The sequence below is a fragment of the Oryzias latipes genome, chromosome 15, assembly GCF_053564925.1.
Source record: "Oryzias latipes strain Hd-rR chromosome 15, Olatipes_Hd-rR_3.1".
In the NCBI taxonomy this organism is placed as follows: domain Eukaryota; kingdom Metazoa; phylum Chordata; class Actinopteri; order Beloniformes; family Adrianichthyidae; genus Oryzias; species Oryzias latipes.
The window spans coordinates 21,094,594-21,108,001 of NC_136251.1; the positions used below are offsets into that span (position 1 = coordinate 21,094,594).

Genomic DNA, 13,408 nt, shown 5'->3' on the forward strand with positions numbered 1-13,408 from the left:
GAAAAATCTTTCAGATGCATCTGTGGGCATAGCTTGCACATCCAGACAGGATATCCAGAATCTTGTAACTTTCCAGGCAGTAAGTCTTGTAAAGCTGGGATGTGTTTACTCAACAGTGTGCCTCAACTCGGTCGGTTCCCATAGGGCCACAGGCCCATTCAACTTACAATTAGGATTGAGAGTTTGGCAGATATTAATGATGCCTTTTAGAAAGGAAAAGGGAGGCAAACATCTCTCCCACAGACATCACCACTTCCTGTTTATTCAGCATGTCAGAGGTGCTTGATTATGGTCCTCGGGACCCAAAAGCACTGCTGGTTTCTAGTTAGCAAATTAAGTTTGGAACTTTTACTTGTAAAAAAAAATGTTATATCTAGTTTTCTATGGTCCAGGACTTTTACAAGGTCATGTGTACTAATGACTTCATGCTATAAAGTTAAAAACAACATAATATACTAATTTATTATAATCAGTTAAATAGAGAATAAGTAATTCAGCTTAATTACTGCCAGAAATACTAAAATATTTACTCTAGGCAGTTAATTTCTAAAGAGGACATTAAAATATATTAGAAAATTCATGTGAAATTACTTTTTAACACTGTTCTAACTTCCAATCTAATGAAAAAATTACAATATTGTTTAAATAAGACTTTCTTATTTGTCAAAAAACAGCATGGAAAATATCGTACAAAAAAAACAACCTGACTCAAATTTATACACAACCTGATTTATTTTCAACAAAAAAGGCTTATGCAACTGAAGTGGGTTTCTTCATTCATAACCTATTATTGAGGTCTGTTAAGAGTGAACAAAGTGTCTTTATTAGCACACAAAAACAAAAAAAAAACAAAATATATATATATATATGTATAAAAAAACAGAACCAGCAGAAATGGATTGGAAGGATTTGGGATTTGAAGGATTTGAACAGGTGGCAAACATGTTTCGGTGAAACATCCACTAATGTACTCTCTTGAAGATGAGAGCTGTCACACTGTTGCCTGTCTTGCCTCCAAACTGGAACCTTGGTGTAGGCAACTCCTGCACGAACTCAAATCCTGTCAGGCAAAAAGAAAAAGTGTGGGTCAGAAGACTCCCAACTAAAAGAACATAAAACAAAGAAGCCACCAGTCTTTTGTTGTGTGGATTATGTCTAAGTAACCAAGAAAAAAAAAGGTTTAGCAAAAGAACTGAGAGTCCATGACTATCCATCTACCATCTGTGCTGCTTCCTGGGGCCTAATAAAGACAAGCTGTCAGTGTGAAAGATTAGATCTTGAGGCATTCTGGCCCCCTGCAGGCTCTCCAGAGTGAGTGCAGGAAGACAAATGACAGTTTATGGAAGCACGCCGAAATGTTGACTTAACTGGGAGCTTGTTACCTGCAGCTTTGCAAACCTGTCAGGTGACAGCTGCAGCTGCAAAACTGCATGTGCATTGTGTGACTGGGAGTCGAGCAACAGAACATTCCGGTATAAAGACTAACAACAGTTAACCAGACTGAAGTGCAGATCGGAATATTTTTCAAGTGATATAAAACATTTGCAACTTATTATTAGTTTTCTGAACAGCTGGTTTGTAAAACTGCAATTAGAATACTATGTACTTCAGATAGAGCCATTACTTTCTGTTCACGAAATATGAGACATTAGGAATTTAAAAAGTAGTAAATGACAAAAAAAAGTACACTTTTCCAATTTCCTCTCACCTTCATTGAATCTCTGGAGCAGCTGCTCCTTGGTCCAGTTACATGAAGTGATAGAAAAGAAGCCATTTTCTTTCAGGGCATCCCTTAAAGCTTGGACATAGAGTTTCTTTGCCTCTTTGGAGTTGTTTGGATTTAGGCTTATCGCATCAAAAGTTCCTTTGTCAATGCAGACATCAAACTCTTTCAGCTCTCTATTGCAGTTTAGGAAATCCACCTCCTAAAATAAAAATAAAAAAAGTCAGAAGATGTGATATGTTGAATTAAAGTTTTGAAGCAGCATAAGAAATGATTCAGCGACAACAAAAGGCAATACTTGACTAGGAAAGTATCTTTTAAATTTAGTCATTTCCAATTTTTGGCAGTAAATTCTGCCCAGGCAGCAGTGAAAGTCCCCCTTCATCAAGACAGAGGGAAGATCTTCAGACCTCTGGGGTAAATTCACCAGCCACATACTCAGAAACCACAGATCACAAAATATGTGAAGGATTGTTGAGAATAAAACTAATGCCTAAATTCATTTGACACTTTCCAGCTCCATGAACCACTGTGACCCCCCCACCATCCAGCTAAATTCAATATTGACTTCATTGGCAGCCATGGTGCCCAAGCAAAGCCCACACTTATAACACCATATCTGACCCAAGCGCCTTGATGAATGTATGCACATGTGATTGTTAAAAGACTTTGATCACATGTAAGGTATTATATTTCTATTAAAATAAAAAGTTATTAATGTAGAAGAAAGCTTTATGTACTTTTACTCATGATGGGGGGAAATATAAAGAAAGTTAAGAACAAATTGCATTTTAGAGTACCGGTATTTCTTTATTCAAATCGCTGTGAATCAGACGCTAAAATGCCACATGAAAAAGCTTGTAGCTGTGACCCACGTGCTACAGTCGGCTCCCTGCTCTGCTCTGTTTAGATGTATACACTTGCAGACAAATACATCCATTACTGTCTTTGTTTTCCTCATCCGAGCTGGCATCTGGCACAAAACTGTACGGTTGGATATCTCCAATACTTATTGCAATGTTTTTAACACTGCTAATGTTAGTTTTTGGGTGTGAGGGGCTGTAAGCTAGCGGGAGAGAGTGTAAACAAAGGGATGATAGGAAATCAGGGCAGGCTTACTTACAGTCCTGCCCACAAATCAAAGGTGAATTCTAATAAACTCTGGCTGTTCTGCAGAAACTATGTCCTAAAAAACTACACGTTTTTGGACTTTGCCTTAAAGCGACATAACCATAATTCAAAGACCACTGGAAACGCTTTCAGAATTGATCAAAAGGTGATCTGAGTGGGACTATCAGCTCCAAGAAACATCCTGTAACAATAAGTAAAGTTAGTTATTGTCCAGGTGTTTCAGTTTTTAAAGCTTTTCCTTGTGGATTCTTCTTCTCAGATTGTGATCTTGGCAAAAATCTTCTGAGAAAATTGTTGCCATTTCTATTTATACATATTGATTTTCTGAAACAATCCATTTGAACAGTTATTTCAGGGGCAGTAAGTTGGCTATGGTGCTCAAAAAGATATTATGCAGGTGCATGAAGCTTTAATTACTTTTATTTTTTCACCAATAAAACTTTTTGTCATTCAAGTGTTGTTGTTAAAATCTAAGGCCAAAAAAGCTAATGTTAATGTAATTAAACTTTACTTTTTTTGTTTGTTTTTTTACATTCTTTTAAAGGTAGGGCCTTAGTTAGTGGGACTTATAAAAAATATTCTTAATCCAAGTCAAAGAAAAAATTCTACACTTGAGATGAGAAATTAAAGGTTATAATAAACAGTGTCAAACATTTACAATGATTTTTTTTTTCTTCACAAAAGTAATCTGACATTATTTATTTAAAAACGTCCTCACATTTTCCAAAAGAGAGGAACTTTTGTGCTGAAACAGTTTTGAAATACCTACAAGCTTGGCCAGTTTAGCAAGTTTTTCTCAATCATTTTATCAACACTCTCCCATAGCAATAAAAATAGAGCTTAAAAGGCATTATGTTATAATTATCACCCGCTCAGCGTGAACGTTTCTCAAAGAACAGTGCTTAGAATTGCCAAATATGAAGCATTCTCTGCATGCGTTTGACTTAAAAGAGGATTATGAGAGTTGCGCAACATTTTTAAGCTTTTTATTTATTTTTTTTGATAAATATACCAACCTAAATGAAAGGATATGATTATAGAACAGCCCGTTTTGCTCATACACATTTGCCCTAAAATATCCAAATGTGTCCAATCTAAGACACAATTTTTAAAATATAATTTAATTATATAGCAGGTTTGCTTTTAAAATTTTAATTACAAAATCCTCCTTAAAAAATATCATTCTGACTAGTTTAAGTGGTTAAAGAAAAAAAGATATTAGCCCACCTTCACTGTGATATCAGACAAGCATTCTGTTTGGAGAACATTTCTGGCCAGTTCTACAGATGCTGGAGAATAGTCTACACCAGTCAGGTTCTTAAATCCATGTTTTGCCTGGATAAACATAAGTATAAAAAGAAAAACATGAGAAAACAAAATTTATAAATGTTTATACAGAACTGAAATCAAGAACTTGCTTTACTTACTTCCTATCAATTTTTTTTATTTATTTGTTGATATGTTTAAAAAAGATATGTTTAAAAAAACCTGCGTCTTAATAATGCAAGAGTATGCAAATGTGAAGTACATGCAAAGGATCCTTTTTAAATTAAAGTTTTAGCTTCAAAAACCTTTATTTGTGACATAAACTAAAATAAACTGTGCAGAAGAATTTTTTTTTTTTTATTATTATTGCAATTCTTTTCTCACCAGCTCAACCAAAAAGGCTCCATTTCCAGTCCCGATGTCAAGAATGGCAGCATTCTCAGGGATCTTTGCCGTCTGCATCCATCCCAGGACACGGCTCATGCTTTCCTCACCAAACCTTACAAAAAAAATTTTGGGGTATTTTAAATACGTAAAATGCACTAATGTTAACCAAGATTGTGCAATTAATAGTGGCATTTTTATTATTAGGAATTTCATTACAGAAAGCTTATTTCCAAAAATGCCAGAGATGTGAAAGCAAAAGCAAAACAAAAAAACAAAAACAAAAAAAAACTTTAAACATGTAAATTTTGGTTAGAAAAGTATTTGGAGTAACAACAGGTTAACAAGAATCGTAATCATATTCTTACCATATCTCCCCTACATCTCCTATATCTTTGAATGTTTCAAGCTCTTTCTGGTACATTTCCTCCCAGCTGTGAAAAAATAATAATAATAAAAAAATAAAAAGACAAATTAGTGTTAAAAAAAAGTAAGAATAAAACTTGTGAAATAATTAATGAAAGCACAAAGTCAGCATTAAAAAAATCTAGAGACTACACACAAGCAAATGACTTTTTTTTGTTTGTGTTCTATTGGGGTTTTGCAGTCTGTCCTAAGTAGTTACAATCATATTTATTATTTTTCACATCATCATCATGTGTCATGTGTGCAAAGGTTTGTTTATCCTGGCTAAAGCTAAAGCCTAATTAACATCACAAACTCCCATTGTTAAACATAAACTGAATTAAGACTAATTTACTGTACTGATAGAGAAAAATATCACTTAGTTTTAGGCTAACGACCAAGCAAAACCATCGTTTATTAAAGTGTTGTGTATGCTTAAGTTGAACCCGTTAGCTTTCCGCTGTGTGGCTAAAAAGTCCAAAAGAGTAACCTTACATCATACGAGCATAGTAACACTCACTATTCTTTCGTTCCAAGCTTTGATGTTTCAAAATCATTATCCGAGCCTCTGTCTTCTTCGCAGTCTGAGGTATTTTCACAATAATTAGACCTTTCACCGGCGTCTTCCATGCTGCATGCTATCCTTCCAGGACAGATGTGGACTTCATGTCCCAGAGTACATTTCGATTCTAGAGCGTCCCTGCAACCGCAGGGGATTTTGGGATTGAAAGAGATGTTTTCATCATGGCGGCATCTATTTCAGGTTATACTTTCAGTTCTGTGTGTTATCACAGTGCAAATAGCAACTCAGATCACGTAAGTACTCTATATATTTTCCCCATATAACAGTACTGTGATTACTAATGGGTACGAGGTTTGGTGACGTCTTCAGTTCTCTAGTAGTTATATGAGTTTGCATTGTTTCCCAGTGTCATCATCCTGTTGCTAGTCAGCTAATATTGGTTCCGTCTATACACCGGCAAGTGTGCCTTGATTTAGTTTGTTAATGAAAACAACATGAAGGCGGGATTGTTAGTATCAGAATATATAACAAATTTACAGTTTCAACCGTTTAGGTGTCCTCTGTTTGGGCCTACAAATATAAACAATTTATATTCGGACACCTGTAATGTTATTGTTAAACTTTTTTGTCCAGAAAATATCCTGGAGTTAGCTACCTAGCATGCTAGCAAGTCTAGTGACTTCCGGATCTGGTTCTCGTTTATTTAATAACTTTGTGTTTGACATTTATGTACGAGTTTAGTTGTTGATAAACCAAAGAAAACATTAATGCCAAAGTAGTTAACGCTTTAAGGAAATTATAACTCAAGTTTATATTTCGTGTTTTGCAATGATGGGTTAGCTTGTTAGCCACATCCATTATATTCTGCTAGACATCATTAGCCTAATGGTTAGGTGTTGCCTTAAAAAACACTTTTGTTGAGTTTGAAAAGGTTTTTCTTTTAGTCATGTATAAATAATGAAAAAATAAGTCAGTAAAAAATCAGATGGCTCAAAGACATATTTGAAAGCTGGGCAAATGTATCTGACATACAATGTAGTGCACTGCATCTGATCTGCGTTCCCTAAGGAACTTAAACGTCAGCAGGGGGAAGTTACAGGTTTGACTACATTCTTAAAAGAAGGAAACAGAACAGACAGGTAGGGTTTTTATTATTATTTTTTCAGCTGCTGTTATTGCTTATACGTTGTCAAGAAAACATTTACATATCGTGTAAGCAGCAAAATCGCACTGACTATACACGAAAATGAATGTGCTGTCAAAATGCATTTGTTTACAGATGTCCCCCTTTTATATTTTGTCCTTCTTCTCCTGTTACTGTTATTAATAACAGACTGTTTAGTGACCTTTCCTTGTAATTGACACATGAGTGTGGATTGTGACGATGTGTTTTAACAGGAGGGCTTCCTATTAGGAGAAGTAAGGCAAGAAGAGACTGTCAGCATCAGTGACACACAGATCAGCAGTTCAGAATTTGTACAGATTGTAGGTGAGTTCTCAAACAGGCAGAACTTAAATAATCCACACAGAAAGTTATTCAATTCATTCTGTGTCACAATTGGATCAGTAACAGTATAGCAATTCTGGCTATGTTTTTAAGTCACTTTTAGTCTAAGGTTGGAGGATATCTTTATAACTAAAATTCTGGCCCTTTTTGTCCCACCAGAAATACATAACCATGAACCGTGTGCACAATTGTTTAGGTAAGCACTCAGCTTCAGCTAACTTTCTGCTATTGCTACTAAGGGCTTTTTTAAAAATATTTTTTATTTATTTTTGTTTTGTTCGGCTAATGTGCAAACTACACTGTTCTTATAAGTCTTGTAAAACTTTCGTGGCAAAAATTGACTACAACACTTAAAACTGTAGTATACCTAAAAAAATGACTACATGTAAAACATTTGATTTAGTGCTAACTTTAAATTTGTTTAAAATTTGGGAACGTTCATCAGATAACGTGTGTTCAAAACAAGCTAGGCTAGTTTGACAACGAACAGTAGATGGCTCCATTTGACACAAGGTTTATAGGAAGACATATTCCAGTGTATGAATAGAAAAAATAATAATTATGTTTTTGAACTTACTGGTTTCTCTATCTTTTTTTTTTTTTTTTTACTTTTTATCAGCTTTTATGACTACGCAGGTAAAATCAATGAAGAAAACCTCAACAGCGTTCTTAAAGACCGACGAAAAGTGAGACATTCATTCTTTATTTTTGTGTCAACCAGCATTTTGCTTTTGCTACCCTTTTTTTGTGTGTGTGTGATGTTAAAAAGAATTCCCCTTATTTGTAGTCTTTTATTTTATGTTGTATGACCAAAACTGAGTTTGTCGTTGTTTATGAACTAAGTATTCTTTATTAAACATGCTGTTCTTTGACCATCCAGAATGTCATTGGTTGGTACCGGTTCCGGAGGAACACCCAGCAGCAGATGTCATTTAGGGAGCAGATAATCCACAAACAGCTGACTCAGCTGCTTGGTGTGCCCGACCTCGTCTTCCTTCTCTTCAGCTTCATCTCGACTGCCAACAGTTCCACCCATGCGCTGGAGTATGTGCTCTTCAGACCTAACCGCAGGTGATAACAGAGTGTTAACCAGCACAAACACACATACGCTAAATCATGGTGTTCTGTAAAAATATTGCCGTAACATTACGGCTGCCAAATTGATGTAAAGATACGGTAGTTTTCCCTTTTTTTAATTTAAAGTACATTTTTTTTTATGTTTGTTTGTTCACTCAAATGTATCCTTGCTCCCCTTGTTAAAACAAAACATTTAAAAAAAAAGAACATTTCTGTCCTTTTTACCCATGCAAAAAATAGACATTTTATCTGTTCTTAATTGTCAAAGTAACAACTTTTTTATTTATAAGAAAAATATGTTATTGACCTTTATAAAATATGATCCTGTTTCCTGAATATGCTTTTTTAAAATCTTTATAACATGCCTCGCCCCTAGATTTACATCTTTCTTTACATGCATTCCTGTTGCAAAACCTTTATGACCACTGACAGGTAGACTGTATTCCTTCCTGGAGCGAGAACATTCTAAGTCTCGCTTTAGGTTTGCCTTTAGGCACTCCCTCAAATATAAATTTCTCCTTTTTTTTTTTTTGCTCTAAAGGTTTTACAAAAATACTGTCATCAACTTTACACACACTTTAAACTTAAAGAAAATTAAGTTACTGTTTTTTATTATGATTATTATTTATCAGTGTATTTTTGTCCATTTACAAGAAGCTATCGATTAGGTCAAGGATTTTCAGGAATATTGGTGCTTTCAACTTGTATTTAAATTGCTTGACTGTGTAAAAACTAGTAAATATGCTTAAAAATAATAAAATTAATGGTATCAAAAGATTTTAAAATAATAAAAGAAATATACATTTTTTTCGTTTAAATTTACATATTTTTCTCAAAGTACTATAATATTAGCCATAGAGAAGAAATGAAATTCTGGGACGTAAACAAATGTTTAAATTTAAATGGTCTGCATTACACCTTTCACACCTTTATGCCTGACATTATTAGCAACAGATAATTCCAGTGTGATATTTATATTTTTTGGTTTGAAATAGTGTTTAATCATTAATGTAATTCATGGCAGTAAATAATAATAACTGTTGTTTACAGTTCATGTCTTAATAGGTGCTAAGCAATCATCTTTTCAGTAGGTACAACCAGAGGATTCAGCTTTCCATCCCAAATCTCGGCAACACAAGTCAGCAGGAATACAAAGTCTCCTCCGTACCCAACACCTCCCTCAACTATGCCAAGGTCATCAAAGAGCACGGGTAAGCTGCAGGCTGGTGGTCACATGCCGCCTCTGAACGGCTTCACAGCAGTTGCCTGATTTTACTCAGTTCTAAACTGCAGGTTCACCTTGAGGACATAATCCGTTCAGAATCTTAGCAGCTTGCTTGCACTTGAACCTACCAGCAGGAGCATCTCTGACGTGTTTTTATGTTTTATGTAATACTTTGATTGCAAAAATGTCATTATGGTGGTGGTGGTGTGCAGTAACATGATCAGGAAATGTTTCTATTTCTGTCTGTGAGGTCATCTGGGGTAACATTTAACATTGTATTGTTGGTATTAGCATGGATTTGCTAGTGGGTAACTGATGAGAGAAGCATGTGACCGTAAACAAGAACATGTTTGTCTTTGCATCTAAACATAGACTCACTGTTGCTATTGAAAAATGAAAAATAATTAAATTAGTGATTTGTCACCTCAGATTATTTAGGCTTTTGAAGGTAAAAACCAGGGAAACTTGTTTAGTTTTGTTTTGAGTTTTAGAAAATGCCTATAGTACAACTATTTATTCGATTTTGTTTTGGATTCAAATGGTTTATTGAGCTCTGTGTGGGGAATTATGTCCACAGGGCTGAGTTTTTTGACAAAGACGGTGTGATGAAGGATATCCGAACAATATTCCAAGTCTACAGTGCACTGCAAGACAAAGTCCAGGTAAACTGGATCGATATCTAATAGTGGATTTTTTTTCTGATGAAACATTAAAACAAAATGTTGAAATGTTCTTCCTTTTTTTTCTCCTAGGCTGTGTGTGGGGATGTCGAACAAAGCGAGCGAGTCAAAGAAAAACTTCAAGAGGATGTGAACAAAGTCAAACAGCAAATTGCTCTCAGGAAGCGCAAAACAGAGGAGGATAGAAGTAGGTTCTTTTAATGTAGACTACAAATGATCAATAAACGACAACAAATGCAATAAAGTGGTTTAGGATAACTGGCCAAAGTTTCAAATAGAATCTCACACTTGTTTTTTTGTTGGGTAGGACTTCAAGAATCTCAAAATGCAGACTCCACTTCAACTCCAGAGATCTCCTTAAAACCTTCAGAGACTTCCTTCGTTTCCAGGACAACTTTCCAAACGCCGTCTGCCCCAGAGCGACCCAGAACCTCACCGAATCCCCCCTCTTACACTGACCTCTTATCCCAAGACGACAATCTGCTCTCCTCATCCCCTCCTACCAGTGCTGCTCTGTTGCCCCGGCCTCAAGCTGTTGGTTCACCAGGACACCCCACCCCGCTCCCGCTTTCGATGAGGCTAGGTCCCAGTATGGAGCTGGGCCTCGGCACAAATGTAAACCCCGTGAACACTCCAATCACCCCTTACCTTGGAAATGGTGACGGGTCAAGCTCTGACTCATTAGACAGACAAGCCGCTGGGCAGGAGGATGACGATGAAGACGAAGACAGTAGTGAATATGAGAACCTTGTCAGTGAAGGAGCTCATCTACCAACCGTCTTTGCAAGCGCTTTAGCTCAAGGCCGACCTGCTGCTCTGGGTCCCGACGGAGACGCCCACGGGTCACAAACAACATAGAAACAGGCAGCGGGATGTATGAGGGACACGTACAAGTGACGCGCCTTTAGAGGCGGACAACTGAAGCAATCAAAGATAAGCAAATGTAGACAAAAGAAGTGCCAGTCCTGCAAGCGAAAGGCCTGTGCAAGGTGGTGCGTTACTCCATTGGTGACAGTATGTTCTCCATTTTAGGGGAAACTTCGTTAGGCTTTTCCAAGGGCCTCCCACTGCTTCTGTTTTCATATTCTCTCTGGAAGGTACTCAAGTGTGAATCTGTCCAGTTTTAGCATCAGACGTGGATTTGGCGTTCCAACCAGCTGGTTGGCTAACTGGCTTTCTGTTTGATGTCAGGATCTTCTCGTCTCAAATTTGCATCTTCACCTTTTAGCACCCTTTCATGCATCCTGTCTTGCACTATTTCTTTCCCTTCTTTATTTTTTTGAAACCAAGGGAAAAATGTTCTCCAGCTTTTGAACATTTGTGAACAAAGTGGTTACATTTTTGGGAGACGGTAGAGAAATATGTATCTAAGAAATCTTAAAATGCACACTTCTTTTGATTTGGACACCATGTTCCACACACTTTAATTACCCATTCAGCTTTCTATTTAAGCGATGAAGAATAGATTTCAGACTAAATTGATTCTGCCACTTCTTTAAAGGGTGCTTTATATATACATAATATATATATTTTTGTCTAATTAATAGTTTATCTAATTTGATTGACAATAGTGTTGGTGTCTTGTTCTTGGATAATACTGAAATTGTATGCGCTTTGCTGCACTTAACATTTAGGATTACTTTACTGTTGTCTTATAGCAATGCTGAGATGTTATGCCATTCGGTTAGCCCTCTTTAACCACTCAGAGCCAAACCCAGCTCAGCTTTTTGTGTATTAGATGGGGTTCACAGGACAAACACAATATACTGTAGCTTTACTTAACAAATGCTTAAAATTCCCTTCTGCTGCTGCAAAACAAAGAGCTACCACTAAAAATTGCGTCTGTCGTTCATATGCAAAACTGGTTGCTGCTTCCATTTTACCATACTAATAGTCTCAGTACTACTGACCGTGTTCCTTTGCCGCTTTAAGCTCTTGTTTAAATATGCTGTGGAAGGTATCTTGAATGTGTGGCTCGTAACCTTGGAAACCCAGCCCTTCCCGTCTGCAGAGCTGACGTGAACTCTGTGATTCCGACCAGCTTGGCTATTTCTCGTATGGACCTGGATAATGTGATGAAACATCTTGAACCTGCCTCAGTATACAGTGCCTTCCACTCAGGGCAGTTTCTGTCTGCACACAGGACACATTCACAGATCTCTTTGTAAAGGGTGAAATGAAACCGACTTATTTTGTGTTGCAATAAGTGAATTCCAAAACGTTCATTCAAAGTCTTAAAAGTTTTTGCCTCTTTTTCTTAAGATGTGTTTTTTCCCCCCTTTCTATGGAAACGGTTTTCACTTCTTTCTTAGCTCTTCCCTCTTCTTTCTGTTACTCCTAAGTGGACTTGAAACTCATGTTTGCTGATGTAACTTTGCTGGCTTTATTATTCCAGACTGCTCACACATCTGGTCACCTTAAAGGTGACTGAGGTCGGGGGTGGGCGAGGGTGCAGAGCATCCTCTGCGGGAACTGGTTCAATCTTAACACTTCAGCATGGACCGATTTTTGTGCTGCACTCAATCACTTGTGGTGGGAGATGCTTTGCCTTTGTGAACAAGCTAAACTAATTTACAGTGTGTTTGTAGTGTCATGTCTTTTGCCTTCGGGTCATTTCACTTGTCTTGATGTGTAATGCCAATACATCACTGAACAGGAACTGGCACTTGAAATGTTGCTTAAAAAAATCACAAACACAATCCCACTTGGAGCAGGAGGGTCATCTTAGGAGTGTGAGTAGTGGAATATAAGGAAATCAAAAATGAATGTATTATAGATAATTGCATTGGGGTAGCATTTCAAAACAGCACTTAACTGTATAAACATTAGTAAGCGGTGTGTGGTTGTATAGAACAGCAGGTCTTTTGTATTGGTCCTTTGCTCCGAATCCCCGTCTTCAGACCCTATAGAAGTGGAAGCCTTTAATTGTGGCATCCGCTGGTGTAACCCGATGCTTCAAGCTCATGTCTAGAGGTAAAACCAACAGAGCTTTAGTGCAGAAGATCACTGCTATAAATCACGAGCTGACTCCAACTATCCAATTCCAGCAGCGAAGATGCACACATGCATACTCTTACTGCATGGGTTGAGGGTTCACTTCTTCTGTGCAGTGATAAGTACACCTTAAGCACCACAGTGCACATCACGAACCTGGGCTTTTATCTGGATTTGTGTACTTGAATTTAAAACGAATGCTTGGAAGGGCACAGAAGACAAGGTGCTTTAATTTTGTTTAATAAACAAGACCTTCATATGTGAAATGATGTGCTTTATAATTATTGTTCAAGGAAACTGTCAGGTTTATTTTAAAGTTGTGAATTTATCATCAATCCACATTTTTTTTTTTTTTTGATAAATGCATGACTTTTTTTTAAGTTAATCTTTCATTACAGGTAAAATGCAAATAAACAAAAAAAGCTGATTGCATGAATGAAGTCATTAAAGGGACAACTTTTGGTTTTCATGGAATCCAAGGTCCATTTATAAC

General features: G+C 36.6%; 2 protein-coding genes across 4 annotated transcripts; one reads left to right on the forward strand and one right to left on the reverse strand.

Moving 5' to 3' along the window:
* Positions 1 to 713: 713 nt before the first annotated feature.
* On the reverse strand, positions 714 to 5,605 carry eef1akmt2 (EEF1A lysine methyltransferase 2). Its single transcript, XM_004077077.5, has 6 exons — positions 5,430 to 5,605; positions 4,873 to 4,938; positions 4,505 to 4,619; positions 4,082 to 4,189; positions 1,709 to 1,925; positions 714 to 1,060 (listed from the first exon to the last, which is right to left on the reverse strand). Exons 1-6 carry the CDS (start codon positions 5,537 to 5,539, stop codon positions 963 to 965), a joined length of 714 nt encoding a protein of 237 aa, XP_004077125.1. The 5' UTR covers positions 5,540 to 5,605; the 3' UTR covers positions 714 to 962.
* abraxas2 (abraxas 2, BRISC complex subunit) lies at positions 5,568 to 13,181 on the forward strand. Of its 3 annotated transcripts, none has more exons than XM_011484381.4 (9): positions 5,568 to 5,725; positions 6,831 to 6,921; positions 7,099 to 7,135; positions 7,559 to 7,625; positions 7,820 to 8,010; positions 9,105 to 9,227; positions 9,819 to 9,903; positions 9,994 to 10,108; positions 10,229 to 13,181. In XM_011484381.4, exons 1-9 carry the CDS (start codon positions 5,654 to 5,656, stop codon positions 10,777 to 10,779), a joined length of 1,332 nt encoding a protein of 443 aa, XP_011482683.1. In that variant the 5' UTR covers positions 5,568 to 5,653; the 3' UTR covers positions 10,780 to 13,181. The 3 variants fall into 3 exon arrangements, with proteins under 3 accessions (XP_011482683.1, XP_011482682.1, XP_078788310.1); XM_011484380.4 differs by having other exon boundaries at positions 9,108 to 9,227; XM_078932184.1 differs by lacking the exon at positions 5,568 to 5,725 and adding an exon at positions 6,521 to 6,571.
* Positions 13,182 to 13,408: the final 227 nt, after the last annotated feature.

Bases quoted from the DNA above. Each gene is read 5' to 3' on its own strand.
- abraxas2 (XM_011484381.4), top strand. From the start codon at position 5,654: ATGGCGGCATCTATTTCAGGTTATACTTTCAGTTCTGTGTGTTATCAC. The intron at 5,726-6,830 runs GTAAGTACTCTA...GTGTTTTAACAG, and splicing joins CAAATAGCAACTCAGATCAC to GAGGGCTTCCTATTAGGAGA. The intron at 6,922-7,098 runs GTGAGTTCTCAA...TTGTCCCACCAG, and splicing joins AGAATTTGTACAGATTGTAG to AAATACATAACCATGAACCG.
- eef1akmt2 (XM_004077077.5), bottom strand. From the start codon at position 5,539: ATGGAAGACGCCGGTGAAAGGTCTAATTATTGTGAAAATACCTCAGAC. The intron at 4,620-4,872 runs GTAAGAATATGA...TTTTTTTGTAAG, and splicing joins GGAGATGTAGGGGAGATATG to GTTTGGTGAGGAAAGCATGA. The intron at 1,926-4,081 runs GTGGGCTAATAT...TTTTTATTTTAG, and splicing joins TGTCTGATATCACAGTGAAG to GAGGTGGATTTCCTAAACTG.